General features: G+C 46.1%; 1 protein-coding gene across 1 annotated transcript; it reads left to right on the forward strand.

The window, feature by feature from the left end:
* Positions 1 to 806: 806 nt before the first annotated feature.
* IL21R (interleukin 21 receptor) lies at positions 807 to 12,703 on the forward strand. The gene is made up of 9 exons (XM_042864535.1): positions 807 to 913; positions 3,733 to 3,807; positions 5,905 to 6,010; positions 6,137 to 6,333; positions 6,873 to 7,024; positions 7,416 to 7,593; positions 8,032 to 8,128; positions 8,561 to 8,642; positions 11,495 to 12,703. Exons 2-9 carry the CDS (start codon positions 3,753 to 3,755, stop codon positions 12,398 to 12,400), a joined length of 1,773 nt encoding a protein of 590 aa, XP_042720469.1. The 5' UTR covers positions 807 to 913; positions 3,733 to 3,752; the 3' UTR covers positions 12,401 to 12,703.
* The last annotated feature ends 3,387 nt before the right edge of the window (positions 12,704 to 16,090 follow it).

Raw genomic sequence — 16,090 nt, forward strand, 5'->3', positions numbered from 1 at the left:
GTGCAGCATCCTGTGTGAGCTCGCAGGCTCCAGCTGTGGGGCTCTGTTGTTTTTCAGCCTGCCGCTTTGCTGACTAACACCTCCGCTTTCTGCCAGGCTCATTCATATTTTAACCCATTTCCTGAGCTTTGAGGTGGTTTCTTCTATTGCTTTTCCCTCCAGTAGAACGCAGTCACTCAGTTCTCAGCTGTTCTCCTGTCATGTTTGACTCATTCCTTATGGTAATACGTGATTGTCTCCCTCTTAAATGTCACCAGAATTGTTTTTAGAATCGTTATGCCTGGTCTGTGTCTTGGAGCCAACCAAGGAGGGGGGAGCCGGGAGCCAGACCACCTCCCTGCCTGCACTCTGGTTGCTGCTGCCTCTTGGTCCCAGAGTCTGTTTGGAGACAGGTGTTAGCAGAATAAAGCAGCATTGAGCTGTCAGATGTGGTCCATAGTGTACTATTTAGTTAGGTTTAACCACTTAACGACTTGCCACCAGTGCCTCATCCACTCATTCTACCAACCCCACTAAGTGACTTGCATGACCTTTTAGATCTAAGCCCTAGAAGTTTGCTTTATCTGCTCTCCCACCTTGTTCTCACATAAAAGTAAGATAAAAGAGCAATACAGTAATAAATGATGTGTGGGAGCCTGGACCTGAATTCATTGCCTCCTCTGTGCTCACCACATCCTTCTGTCAGTAATACTGATACAGGGATGACGTCAACCACCGCCTATCGCTGTGTATTCCAATACAGCACGGCTCCTGGGGCACACACTGGGTGTTTTTCTCACTCAGTGCTGATGAGAGCCACTTGCTCTCCATCTCCCACATGCAGTGTCTGCGGTCCCAGTAACCGTTTAGCCAGGCCAGTCCGACTGGGGGAGAGTTGGAGGGCTGACATGGACAGCTGAAAGGACGGGGCAAGGTAATGTCCGTGTTCCCATCAATTTTCCCTGCTGCCAGTTTGCTCCTGCTTGATACCTGTGCCCTCACTGTAAATCTTTCCCTTTGCTGATGTGGCCCTTGTGCCCCATGTCATTCACGTTGCCTCATACTGGGCAGCCGGAGTAGCCTGATGCCTCTCTGTTTCTTTGGGCATTGTGATTAGGTAGCTGTGTATGTTGCTAATGAAGATTTCGAGAAGAAAACTTGCTTTTGTATCTAGCTGGTGGCCTGAGAGACTTCTGCAGACCTTCCACTCTTTTTACTTGGATGTAACTGGGGCGTTTGTTTTCTCATGCTTGGAAATATCAGGAATAATAAGCAAAAATAATCTTAAAAGTCTGTCTACTGGTCTCATCTCCTCTTCAATGATGTATTTTAAAACATTGCGGAGTCATTGATAGGTATGCATATAGATGAATGGATAATCACTTTTTATTAAGAACAGCCAGCTTGGATGGGGCCCTGGGCTGCCTAATCTAATGGGTAGCAATCCTGCCCATGGTAGAGGGTTGGAACAGTCTGATCTGTAAGGTCCCCTCCAACCTAAGCTGTTCTGTGTTTAACATGATGCCATGATTATCACAAAGGGGTGGAAGAGACTTCTCTAATACAAAATAGGGAATAAGTTTCTGCCTCTGCTCATTGCCTACTGCCATTCTGCCCTCTGCTCAGAAGTGAACAATCTCACAAGCAGGGAACTGTCCTTATTCTGCTCCTTTGCTCTTATCCAGAAATCTTCCATCTGAATTGCTTTGTTTTACAATAACCTTTCTCCGGTGTGTAATAACACCAGCTAATGTTGCTATAAAACTACTTGGGCTTGTTGCTTTGACTTTATCTTGTTCAATCTTTCCTGTTCTCTGAGTAGAAAAGAAATAAAGAAGAAATAACAGACCAGTAAGCAACGAAGGCTTCCCTCTCATTGCTTTGCCTCTGTTGGCAGCATGAAGGAAAGCAGAACGACAGCAGTGTTGTGGCTGCAAAACACTCAGGGCACTGCTAGTTGAATTCTGAAACAAGCAGCGAGTCTGCAGAGCTTTCTGGGAGTCCAGCCCTTCCTGCTTTGGCTGCTTCTGCTTGCAGAGAGACCCAGGCTGTGGTGTGTGGCAAAGCAGTGACATTGAGGTTGGGCTTGTGCAGCAGGGCACAGCTCTGAGGGATCACTGCAGCCCCTGAGCCAGCACTGGGCTGCACTCAGGGAGAGGACACGAAGGCCTGAGGTGGCACAGCTTTGTTCTGGTCCTAGTGATATCTAGGCTTCGACGTACAACTCATTTGGTACAGCTCTTCTATTAAATGTGCTGCAAGGAACAGAGCTTGTGATAAGATATTGCAAGCAGATGCTGCAATGTGAGGAGCCTTCCCATCTGCAGGGGACTGTTCCCATGGGGCAGTTAGGTGAGTGTGGTTTGGATGGTGTGATGAGGGGTGCCTTACTCAGAGAAGGAAGAGTTTAGAGAAGAGTTGGGGAAGGGTAAATGAGAGCCCAGGTGTTGTTCAGCAGTGGGCTGTGCCATAGTTATCAGGGACTGGTGGTAATGACAGTAGTCACAGAGAATATTTGGAGAACTGGAGAAAGAGCTTCTGTCCTGCTGCTCACAGCAGGCAAGGGAGACAAGCAGGGTGCCTGGGCTCCTTGGTGAGCTGGAGCAGCTGCTTTTCTGTGTCTGCAAGGGAGTGAGGGCAGCAGCAGCACAACTGCTCCCGCTGCAGAGCTGAGGTGCTGCTGCCAGCTCCGGAGTGAGCCCTGCTGATCTCATCTGGACACTGCAGAGCCTTGAGAGCGAGTCTCAGATCTCACGTGGGTTTGCAGGGGCTTTTTGGTGGCTGCTAAATTTATTTTGCTTTCATTATTTGAGTAAACTTGGAAATTTTTAAACATCGTGAGTATTCCCCAAGTGGGAGAGGCGTTGCTGGTGTTCTCTCTGATGGGCAGCTGGTTGTTCGCTTCTTCCACATCATTTTCACAGGTGCCTTGCTGCAAACCAGGGCCAAGTTTTGCAGGGTTCTGGCACTTGTTGCTTGCAAGCATGGCTTGCAGTCAGCAGAGGGGGTCCTGCAGGGTCAGTCACTGAAGGTGTAGCAGTCATCTGTATTTGGTGTTGTTTCCTCATTTTCTTACACACATCTTGCTGTACCCTTCTCTGAAGACCTTCCTTTCCTGTAGGTTCTTTTCACCAGTGTATCAGGACAGTCTTCTCCTGAAGAGTGCTGTGCATTATTATTCTTATGACAGATGGAAGACTGTTCTTTGTTTTACTCTTCCTGGCTCTGTGGAGTCCCTTAGCTGGATGTCCCTTGCTTATTTAACTATACAGAGTCCAAATCAGTGAGTTCTCACAGGTGCTACCCATACAGACCCACACTGACATTCAGACTTGCTTATTGGACTAATGCACTCTAGAGAGGTTTAAGCCACAACAATGTCGCTTCTATTTGCAAGACACTTCTAATTGCAGGAAGTTGATGAAGGAAAAAATGAGTTAGCATTTAACCAAGTGTCTTCCTGTTGCATGGATAGGCTGAGGCTGCAGGCACTTTTCCGCTTGCTTTGAGCAAATGCTGCTGGCAAAGAACAGAAATGTCACTCATCTGTATAATGGCCATAGGCCCCCCACCCCAAACCCTTAGCTCATGGGAGGGATATATGAAGGAAAGCTGAGATGCCTTGCCCAAATTAAGCAGTTCACTTTTAGACATGTAAATGAAGGCTTGATTAATTCCACTTTAACCTCCAACACACATGAGCAGATGGCTGAGCTGAACCCCTCATTGTACAGCTTTTTTGCTTTTTTTCAGGACATCCAATCAGAACCAAAATGAGGAACAAACTATGGCTCCAGACTATTTCCTTCTTCCTTTTATTCCAGTACAGTAAGTTCACAGACACATATTCCTGGCTGTACACAAGGCTTGCCTTCCTGGTCGTGGACACAGGCTCTGCAGGGCTGTATACAAGAGTGCCACAGGGCAATAAGCACAAGACAGATGGTAGTGGAGAGGGTTCCATGGGGAGGGGAGGTGAAGAACAGGCAAGAGAGGGAGCAGAGCTGGGCAGATCTCAACCAAGTTGCAGAGTGGCGTCAACAGGGATGGGATGCTGCAGAGACACTTATTGCCTTGCACTGAAATGGCTCCTGGTGACATAGGGGTAGGATTCCTCCCCAGAGCTTTTGCTATCGGGAACGTTCTGGTGGCTGATAGCTGGATATACAGCATACAGCACAGTTGGAAGCCAACCGGACACTGGAGTAATCTCTCCCAGTCTGAACCCCTTTGCTCAGGTCTGCACTGTGCAGATGACCACTGCCACTTCCCTTGCTGGTTCTTATCTGCTGCTGCTGGACAGAAAAAGGTGGCAACAAGAGCATCTGCACAGAACGGGCGTGAGCTCAGCATTTCACACGCTGATCTAGGCAGAGCCCTGGAATTAGTGAAAGAGGTGAATTCAGAGTTGTATCTTCTGCCATATTGTGATGTCAGTATTGTGAATTTTGAGTAACATGAGGAATTAACTGTACTAACTTCTTTAGTAGTTAGTTTAGCAGGTTGACCAGGCTGGATCTTACTGTTAGAAGTAAAATCCTTTGATCTTTTTTTCTGAAGCTGCCAGGGATGGAATTCATCCTGAAGTCGATTGGGTTCATCTAATGTTTTATTACTCCGTTACCAGTAAATTTGACCTCTTCTTCAATTCGTTAACAAATTCTTGCAGAGATAATTGTGCAGACAGCCAAGGAGTAGTAGACTTTTTGACCAATATCATAATAGCATAGAAGAATGCTAATTAGCAGTGCTTATTAGTTTATAAATAGTTGCTGCCCTTTCTAAAAGAAAGCAGGGGTAACAGCTCTCTTTTTCTAGAAGAGCAAAGTTATTCTAACGAAGAAAAAGTATCTTGTTTGGGACCAAAGCAAGAAATGCATGCCCTGGGGGCTCAGGGCAGCCTGCTGAGGACACAAAATGAAAAGCTAAGATTGAAATGAAACAAAATGAAATTAATGAAAATTTCAGAACAGAATTCTGAAGTCAGAGTGAGAGGAAAAAGTCAAACTGAAACAAAATAACAGCCACGTAATTTGAATAATGCAATGTGTAGTAAAGCACACCGACACAATTTGGAGACAGAGGCTGCTGCAAGAATCCCCACACTTCTTTTTCTGCCACCTTCCTGCTTCACTGGAGGTCTTGCACAGGGATCTGAGTGCTGAAATAGACCGTGCCATGCTCAGAGTGACAGGGTGTTGCATGGCACATCTGCAGAAGCTCTTTTTACTTCTCAGCCTCTGAGAACTGTTAAAAGTGTAAATGCTGTTTTGTGGCCACTTGTAAGTGTGCTCATTTTCCTAATGACAACACTATGATCTCCATAATTGCCTCTCAGGTTCTCATCAGAAGTCTGTTTCAGTTTAAGTGATCAATAAATTCTGCCAGTCACTTGAGCATCAGAATTACTTATGGAAATAATAGTGGGAAAGTTGCAATACCTTTTTGCCAACATTTGATGAAGTCTATTCCAAGTCTCTGGAGCTGGATATGAAAATCATTGATGCTGCAGATACCAAACTGTAGAAAATTTTAAGCTGAGAGAATGGTAAAGAAAGAATTACTAAATTACCAATTTTTAATGTGCCAAGAGCCACGAATCTTAGGTTGTGATCATGTGAGAGAGGACAGAGAGATGTTTGAAAATTCAGCCCCGGTTTGGGCACATTCTGGTATTTCTGTACATCATCTGCTGCTACAGCATTCCCAGTGGGTTTTTCTTTATCACTGATGGCTGCCAGGGGTTCACCTCCCTTTGGAGGTGGAACATTCCTGTGCTCCAGGACTGGAGGCTTTCTGAGCCTGGTGCAGGGCAGTCTGTTCTCTTTGGATGCAGCAGGACTCCCAAGGGCTGTGTGTTGATACCAAGTTCTGCTTGCTGCAGCATGGAAGCTGGTATTGTGTTTTGTCTCTCCAAACCTGCAGCCGCATGTCGTGAAAACCTCACTTGTTTTGTGGACTATGTGCAGACCCTGTCCTGCCTCCTGAGGAATGACCTGGGTGCCAGTTCATACAATGTCACTGCTACATGGTACGTCTTAATAGAACACAGTTTTTATTGCAAACTGTTTTGTTACAGTGACAGATCAGTCCAACTAGTTTATGTGATAGAAGTGGACTACTTTCTTTGGTGTTTTTTTTTTTTTAATGGTTTCAGGGTTGATGAGGACGATCCAGAAAACACTGTGGCAGCCTGCAGTCTCCTGGAATTGTCCAGGAGCACCAACCACACAGAATACATTTGTACTGTGGACATGACTGAGCTGCTGGCAGATATCAAAGTCCAGGTGGATGTCACAGAGATAGCTGACAGGCAGCATGTGATTTCCAGAAGTTTTTATATGAGAGAAAACAGTAAGTACAAAAATGATGGGCTCGATATATGTTGTTTAAGCTTGTCTCGATTTGCCAGGATATAGTCTGGGCAGGGAATGAGCAAGACAACCAAGGGTGGGGAGCTGTGTTCAGTGTGCACTCCTCTGGGCAGGACAGTGGGATCTTATTGTTGCCATTATAAACTGCAGAACACCTCATGACTGTGCCTGAGCTGAGAGTCACCCAACTGTGCAAGTGACTGACTAAAGGAGACCTCCTGTGTGATGAACAGAACAAAGAACTCTGCTTTCCTCATCTCCCAGGAGCTAGCTGCCCTCGTGCTATTTTCCCTGGTTCCTGAGATGACAAGCAATTGCAGAGATGGGCAACAGAGTCAGGGACAGAAGGCATTCAGAGCACCAGATGTCACAGTGCTGCCTGCGCAGGAGTTTGTGCTGTGCAGGGCTGCACCCCCCAGGGCACTTCTGGCCCCTCTGTGTTCTGCCTTCCTCATACTGCGCTCTCTTGCATCTGCACTGATGTTGTGAAGAGTAACACTGTTGTGTCTTCACCCCCAGTCAGACCACAGCCTCCGTTCAATCTGACTGCTGTGTTCACAGAAGGTTACAATATTTCTTGGGAAACCATCTACCAGAACCCTCTTTTCTACTTTCTGAATGAGGAGCTGGAATATCAGCTGCGTTATAAGAGAGGGGCTGACACCTGGGAGGTAAGTGAGATATTGGCTTACCATCAAGTACCAGCAAAGAGGGGACCAGCCCTAGCAGGACAGGAGCACTGGTGTGGAAGAAGGGTTCTTGAGGTTTTGAAAAAGATTCTATTTTGCTTGCCTGGACTAAGAACAAGCAAAACTATAAAAAGAATTGAGAAGCAGAAGCTGTTAGAAAAGTACAAGGTTCTGTGGGGAAGAGAGGTAGATCATTTGCTTCTCCTGTTCTGCTTTGAAGAATCCCCCAGGGCCTCAGGCAGCTGCTGAGCAGCCAGAGTATAGCCCACAGAAACAACATGACAGCAGAGGGGATTCCTTTGCAGGGCTCCAAGTGAGGGTAAGGTGAGAGCACTCTCTCCTCACTGACTACTTGATGTGTAATTATTTACAGACTCAGAAGATTAAGTCTGTCCATGAAGACAAACGGACACTGGTGATCCTGCCATGGGAACTCCAGGGGAACACTGAATATGAATTCCAAGTGAGAGCCAGACCCCGAGAAGACACTGGCTACTATGGATTTTGGAGTGAGTGGAGCTCCCGGCTGACACTGAAAACCAGCCCTGCTGGTACGTTCTGTTAGCTCTCCCTGTCCTTCCAGTTTGTCCAGTGTCAGAGAATGATACCAGAAATCTACTGAAATCTAATTAATTAGAACAAAAGCTAGATAGTCTGGTAAAGGCGGGCATTTGGCTTGCTTATGGGTCCATGAACTGTAGGCAGGAGAACTGAGCCCAGGAGCAGGGAGCTGACCTGCCTCAAGCACATCGGCTGCCAGCTGCCCTGTGGCATTGCTGCAGCAGTGATGCACAGCTCCTTTCATCGCTGAATCCTCTCTGACCAACTTCACCCATACCTGACCTCATGGACAGGGGCTGGTCCCCACGTAACAGCCTCAGAGTCTCTAAGAGAAAGTCTGGGGTAAAATCTCAGGGTCTTCTTTCTGCTGCTTATTGACCACGGTCAAAGTGCAAGGTGAGTCTGAATGACCTTGTCTCTTTCTCCAGCCGTGACACAGAGAGCAGGCATGGGGTGGATGCTGTTCTTTATTGTTGCCATGGTGATCACTGCCTCAATCACAACCTTTCTGGCCAAGCAACAGAGGTAAGAGCCCATAGGGAAGCTGGACTTAAATGCCCCTTATTTGTTCTGCTAAAAATGGGGTGTTCACATGCAGCCCTCTTTGCATATTGTGCCTTCAGGCATAGATACAGCTGTGGCCTTGTGAGGGCCAGCAAAGTATAGTCTCCGGCTGGTGTAATGTCAAGAGTGCCTTGCTTTTCTTTGTCAGCTCTGATGCCTCTCAATAGGCTGGGTGGAAGAGAACACTGTGCACAGAGACTGAGCAGAGGCCTCCAGGCTCCTGAACTGTTTTCCTGGTCCTGTCCGTGCTCTGGAGATGCCCAGATGGGAGCAGGCATGGCTTGCTGCCCCTTTTCAAGCTGGTGCAAGTCACTCAGTGGCCTCAGGGGCCTCTCCCCTCTTGCAGAGAGACAGTGTGCTTAACCCCAAGACCTTTCTTTTTTTCTTTTCCAGCTTGTGGAAGAAGATCGCTTGCATCCCAGATCCATCTGCCTTTTTCAAACCACTTTACCTGATGTATAATGGAGATTTCAAGGTATAAATGAACTACATAAGTGAGTGAAGCTTATGATAAACTCATAAAATAACCTGGATTAAAAAGGACCACAACGATGATCTCATTCCAACCCCCTGCTATGTGCAGGGTCACCAACCACTAGACCAGGCTGCCCAGAATCACCTGCAGCCTGACAAAAGTAAACTAAAAGGCTCCACATTATTTCCTGGGCAAGGGATTCTCATTAGTACAGTAAGTGAAAGAATATCTCAAGGGAATGCTGCATGGGTACAGACAAGGATCGGAGCCCTCCAGTATGTTTTCTGTACTGTGATGGTCTTTATGCCTGCGCTGCTCATGTCTTGTAAATGCTGTCTTAGTGATGAGCTGAGCTCATATTTAAACTGTGAAGTTTCTAGTTGTGAAGGGAATGGACAAAGCAAAATATCAGGACTGCAATCTCATGCTGCAATCTCATGCTGCCATCAAGGATGTGGACTGTAGGCTTTGCTGTAAGCCACATCTCCCAGTCCAGCCTCTGCAGTAACACAGGCTCAACATTAATCTTTGCAGTTCTCTCTGGAGAGTCACTTGTGCAGACAACATATAGACGTATCACCTTGGAAAGATGGCTAGAATTCTGGGGAGAAATAGCTGCTGTGTCACAGCACTGTATGTGCAGCTGCCTCCTCCATGAGGAAGTATCTTTGTAAAGTGAGCAACTTCGCCTAGCCCTCATTAATTACCTTCTCTTTTAACATCTGTCAGACTTGCTCACCTGACAAAGTGTCTTGCAAAACCCACAGGGTTTTCAGGATTTGTCAAGATTAAAAAGTAAAGAACATTGAGTATCCATAGACTTTGCATTAAGCTGAAGAGAACCCCCAATGCCATCGTAAAACTGTGAAAGTGCTGGCACTGAACTGCAGAGATCACTGCCTCTTTCTGAATGAGTTCCTTTCGTTCCTGCTGACTGGTAGCGCTGCTCATAGGCGCTTCAGTGTCTGCTTTTTGTTTCTGCTTTTCTTAGACCCTCTGCAAGAGAGTTGCCAGCGGGGCCCTGACGATCATCGTGTCCTTTCCTGGTGCTGTGTGGATGATGTGTGCAGTTGGGTTAAATGGCAAATTTTGCATGGGCACCACTTAAGCTGAAGATTACAGCAGTTGTTTCTTTTCTTTCCTGCCTTCCCCTTTCAGTCCTATCACAGCTTCCTTTATCTGCATGCCAGGGGTACTTGCATCTCCTTGTGGTGCACATGGTTGTTCTCAGGAAGGGAGCCAGGACTAGGTGAGCCCAGTGTGGGAATTCCTAAAAGTTAAGGGATGGCACTCATAGTGGAAGTGAAACCAGCCTGTCATGCGCAGAGCCATGCTCTTGTCAGAGAATCTTGTGGCTTCACCCTGCTCGATGGGACTGATGCTACTGCTGGTTTCTAATCTGCTTGGTCAGTGCTTCTGGGAAGGAATGAGTGTCAGTTACAGTGTTGCTAAAGCTCAGTTCTGAGAAAGTTAATAAATTTGCAGAATAAAGGAGCACACGAGATTCAGAAACAGACAGCGTCAAGAGGATGTGGTGACTTCACTAATATGTGAACAGTCATCATTATCATCATCATTATCAGCAGGCAGAAAAACAATCAATTAAGGCTTGTTCAACTGCATCTTGCCTGCACCAAAGCAAGTGCTCAGGAAATGTCTGTAAATAATGACAGTAGCAATGCTTGCACAGAGCAGACCTGGGTTGGACAGGAAGCAGTGAAAACATTAGAGAACTGTTAAGACAGAAAAGGAGAAGGGAAAGCAGAGGAACATTGTTTACCACTTAGTGTATGTGGGTTCTTATGTTTATGTTGGGTGGGAACGTGCAAACGCGTGTCAAGAGGGCATAGGAAATATTCTGCCTGCTCAGTTCTGAGGAGGGAGTTTCCTTCTGTTCCCTCAAATAGCCTGTTGCATGCACAGCTTTAACACTAAGCTCTTTGCAGCTTAGGTTAAGAATAATTTGGAATAATTAGGTACTTCCTGTAGTAGTGAAGTTTCTACACTTGGTGTCAGTGTGTCACAAGATGATCTCTTCCCAAAAGCAAGGGCTGCTCTGAAACAAATGCCTCCTGTTTAATATGTTGACCCATGATGGCAGAGGTTGAACCTTCCCACCAAAATCCTGTTACACGTTGTTGCTGTGTGACAGATGGCAGCAGAGTGTGTGTGCTGTAATGCTCGTGGTGGTATGGAAGGACAATATCCAATGTGAGACACCTCCCAGTCATCCCAGTGTTATCTGCACCAAGCAATAGCTACAGCTCTTTGATGCCTGCAGCCCCTGCCCTGTCCGTCTTTCTTGTCACTGTGAGAGAAAGGACTAGTTTTGGGCATGGTAAAGATGATCTTCACAAAAGATCAGGTCAAGCCTTGCCATGAGCAGCTAAGATGAGGGAAGTGACAGAACAGGGCTATGTGTGTGCTGGCTGCAGATGTTGCATGTAAAGAAACTGACTTTGCTTCCAGAGAGAAACAGTGTCCCAGAGAAGGATGCAGGGCAGACATGGTGGCTTAGGGGGGATACCTCTGGCTGATGAACTGGGAATGCTGCTATGGGCAGTGGCAGCTTCTTTGGTTGGTTTATGTTGTTTTTTTGTCTGTTTGTTTCAGCATGAGGAAAACTGCAAAGCCATGCAAATCTCTTAGAGCTGATTAATTTTGTTTATGTGAGCTATTTTTTCTGCACTGCCTGTTCCTTGTAATAACTGCATCTCATACCCTACCACTTTAGGGGAGTCGGTGATATTACAGATTGATGGTGCCTCTGAAAACATAAAATCTTCAGTCGCCTCTGTAGAAACTCACACTTGACAATACTAACCTCTCTCTCTGTTTGTGTTTCCATGCAGAAGTGGGTTGGTACATCCCATATGAAAATGACCATTGATTTATTTGAATGGGAAATAGTCCCTTCAGAAGTCCTAGAAGTTTTCAGCATGCGTCCTTCCAACTGCACCTCACAGGAGGAGATAAAGGAGTTGAAAAATGATCTGCCTTGCAAGCCTTGTGTGTCCTGCCTGACCGCCCCAGTCCAAGACAGCCTCCTGTCAGGTGTGAACAGCAGCAGTGTGACTCAGGACCGCTCATATGGACATTTGTCCATTGACACTGTGACAGTGGCCGATGAATTTACACCTTGTAACTGCCAGTGCAGCTGTAACCGCATGTACAGGGAACAGAAGCATAATGGTGATGAAGATAGTGCTGGAGAAAATGGTTACCCCAAGGTTAACATTGATGATGAAGACAGAAGGCCTTCCAGTGCCTTGCATCTGTCTGACCTGAACTCACAGGACAAAATTCTGGCCTCAGGCTCTATGTCCACAGATCACCTGAGGACTGCAGGTGCCCCAGGCCACCAGAAAGTTGAAGAGGCTGTGGAAGGAGGGATGGGGAGCATCCTAGAAGCCCTCTGCTTGCATCCTAATCAGTGGGATTTGGAAAATCCAGCTTCTCTACCTTCTCCTGATGGTGAAAGTGTGTCCTACAGTGAAGGATCCTGTGACTTTTTCCCACGCAGTGCAAGGCCTGGTGACAGTTACCCCATGATCTGCCTAGATTTGGACACTATTGACAGTGGCTTTGTGGACTCGGACTGTGGGAGTCCAGTTGACTGTGACTTTGAGCAAAATAGCCAGACCAACTGTGGGTCCGTTTCTCTTGAGCAGGAGGGAGAGGACTTTCCGCGGAGCTATGTCAAGCAGTGGATCTCCTGCCATGCTGACAGCCCTGCCAGCGGGACTCAGACAAACTGAGCAGTTGATTTTGTTCTGCAGAGTAGAGGGCCTTTCCCATCCTGTGCCAGAAGCAAAGTGTTGGCCAAATTCAGAAGGAAAAGCAGAGTTTACTCTGTGTAAGCTGTACTGCATACAATGGAGAACAGTTACATCCATAGAAATATAGGTCTGTTTCTACTGCCACTCATTCTGTCCACATTGTATCAAACCTGGCATGATTAATTTTCTTTCAGCATTCCTTGTCAAACCCTTATATAATGACTACAGACTTTAATTTTTCACAACAAGAAAAAGCAACTGTACCTTTAAAATTGCTCCTTAGCTTACATAGATTTGATTTTTTTTTATTTTTTATTTTTTAAAGTAAGCTTGTAAATAGTAGAGAACTTTAAAGGGTTTTTCCCTGGCATTCTCTTATGACTCGAGTTGGATGTACATGGAATCTTATAAGCGTATCTAATGCCAAGCATGTTTGTTACATTAGAGTTCCCTTACCCTATTCTAACAACAGATGTTGTTACTTTTCCAACCACTCCCCTCTGTACATGCAGCTGTAAAGTTTGTATTAAGTATTAATTACATCCATCCCCATCCATGGGGTATAATCAAAAACATTTCTCATCATCAGGGAATGGCATATCCAAGAGACAAATCATACCTCAGGTTTTAGATGAGGCTTGCCTTTGCAGATAGAGTCTATAAATTAAAAATCTTCAAAACGTAATTCCAGAGAAACTCCTTCTGCTTGGGCTTCCTACTGATCCTGCACCTCTCCACACGTTTTCCAAGCATATTAACTATAGCGCTGAGTAGCTATTAGAATTATGCAGAAGTTTCAGGAGTGTTGTACCACCTGGATGTGCCTGCAGCTCTGTCTCCTGTCTTGGACTTCGCTGCAGCTCACAGGTCAGCAGCACAGAGCTTCACCAATCTCTGCTAGCTCATGCAGCCTACAATGAACGTGGCATTTACACTGCATCTGTGATTGTTTTCTCCACATATCTCTGCCTGTTTTGTTTAGGATAACTGTCTTAAAAAGTTAATGTGATACTGATATTGAATGTGAACACCTCACATCTTATCTAGGCACAGTGCTACTGACCCAAGAAGCACTTGGGTGCTGATTGTACAGTGAGAGAACCTGTGTCATCAACAATCTGTTCCTGTGATACCAATAAACACTCTTCCTTCTCCCCAAGCTTTTACTCCAGACTTTCAGCAACCTCACAGCTCCCTGTAGTAGTTTTGCTCTGATGGCCAGCTGAACTCCACGCTTCTCTCTCACTCCCCCTCCTCAAAGGATCAGGAGTAGAAAACAGGATGAAATAAGGACAGAGAAATCGCTCTCCAATTGCTGTCACAGACAGCACACTCCCTTAACAAGAGGGAGCTTTGCAATGAAGAGAAGCTGTTTCTTTTACAGGTGGGTGCTGTGGGAGATTTTTCTATGCATCCACAGCCCTTATTTGATTACTTACAGCAGCTGTGCTGCCAGTCGTGCTCATGTTGAGCCTACATGGGTTTGCTTGTTTGCCTGTACTGTTTTTACTGCCTCGAGATATCCCATAGCTCTGGCCTTCCTGCGTACAAAGTGATTGATATCAGTGAGTTAGGTTCCTTCTCTCCTTTTTTTTCTGTTTTTGCCGTCTTCTGCGGCTGTGCTGCAAGTACCCTGCATGTCCTCAGCGAGGCAGCAGAGGAGCGAGGCAGCTCTGCTTCCTCGTTGGGGAGATGCGTTCCTCGCAGTGTCCTGCAAGCTCTGCTGTGTCTGTGCAAATGCGCACTGGGCAGAAGCACCGCTGATGGTCTGTCTGTAACTGCCTCCTACAGACACATCATACAGCTGTTTGCTCTTCTAAAATGACCTCGTGGTAATTGGCCAAGGCTGCTGTGGGGAGGAGGGGGATCTCACTCATCTTTCTGGGCCCTTTCACATCTCAGTTCTACATGTTCCATGCTTCTGATAACATCATTGACCCCAAAACTGCTGGAGGAGAGGTTTCTATCATTGCTACACAGTCTGAAGCCACACATCTGGTACAAGGTGTTGTTTCACAGCTCCATTGGACTGAAGCTGCCTCTGGTCACTCAAAGAGGCAGAGAGGAGATTGTATGGCACGTGGCACAAGGATTGAAAACAGGTGGTACAGTCCCCATTAAAGCAAGCTGTAAGAGAGAAGCTTGGCCAAAGAGTTGTTGTCCAAAGAGTTGTTGATGCAGCATTGTGGATGTGGAGGTATTTGATGGGTTGGTGTGGGTTGTTTGCTTTTGTGAGGCTTCTAGCAGCAAACTTTACAAATGTCCCTGACCTAACAGTGTTTAATTTGAAAAAGACGTTTTTCCCAAGGATTCCTTGGGCCACACTGGTTGCAAGCCCACATTTTGTTGATTTTCTGGGAGGCTTCTTCTAAATTCAAATGTCTGTAACAGGTTCAATTCCACCCTCGACAGTATTCAAAATGATCAGGGACATGAAAGTGCACTTAAGATATTGCTGACTTGTGTGCTTAGCCTGGGGGACATAACAGAGCCCTCTTACTGTGGATGAGCAGAGGAAAGTGGTCTTGAGCCACAGAATGACCAGGGTACAGAAATGGTACCAGGCTATTGCACTGACCATCTATTCCAATACATGCTGAACTCCTGTACTGACTTTTCTGCCAGCTCTGAAGGCAAACAAGTCAAAACTGCATAGCTGGAGCATCCTTACCCTGTCCTAAAGCAACAGGCTGGAAGATGCAGGGTTACAATGCGTCTCTATCAGAGACAAAATGTTGTCTGTTGTAGCAGGCAATCTATGCCTGTCCCAACAGCTCTGAGGCAGCAGGTGCTATTTGCTCTTCCAAAAGGTTGCTTGCATTTTAAGGCTTTTTCTGTTTCTGCTCACATTTAGGGTTGTTGTAATGATAAGAAGTGTAAAATATATTTGGATGGGTACCCATGGGACTGGTAGAAGTTATACTAGGTGGGGAAGACCTGAGAGCAACTACTTGGAGAATCACCATCACCCTAACTGCATTAACAGTTTGGAAATATGTGTCTCCAGTTCCACATTGCCCTGTCTCTTGGTCCATGAAGCTCACAATGAGAGACTGTTATTCAACCCATCTTCTCTTCCCCTTCTTTGGCACCAGACCCATGTACATGACCAGCTTGGTAGATCTTGACTGTAACACTGCAGTATTTCAGTGAGTATTAGAAATATCTGTTCCCTGTGTTTTCAGGGATGCAGACAGGGAACTCTCATTAGTCCCTGCTGCCTCCAGTATTGCCCCTCTGAGCTCATTGCAGGGAAAGACTGGGGAAGAAGCGGAGGACAGGGCAGCTCAGGGTGCTTGTGATGCTGGGCAGTACTGATAGCCCTGCTGCACAGAGGCCAATGGATGCAGGCTCATCTCACATTCACACGAGGCAAGGAACTGGATTTAGGTCACCTACAGAGAGCTCTCTTGTTGGTACTTTTTATAGAAGTGTTCCAAGAAGATACTTTCATATTCAGCAAATTATTTGGCCTTTTAAAAGTTAACCTCTTAACAGAAATTCCTCAGATTATCCATCACTAATGAGTAATTGTAGATGCAGCTACTTCAACTCAATCTGATAATCTGAGCAGTTTTTCATTGGTTCTTGAGAATATCTTTAGAATCGGGCACAGTAAGCTCTACTTTATTACACCACTGCTGCTACTGCCTGATCATCAAACCACAC

Source organism: Lagopus leucura, unplaced genomic scaffold, assembly GCF_019238085.1.
Source record: "Lagopus leucura isolate 7727_CA_CO unplaced genomic scaffold, USGS_WTPT01 Super-Scaffold_760, whole genome shotgun sequence".
NCBI lineage: Eukaryota > Metazoa > Chordata > Aves > Galliformes > Phasianidae > Lagopus > Lagopus leucura.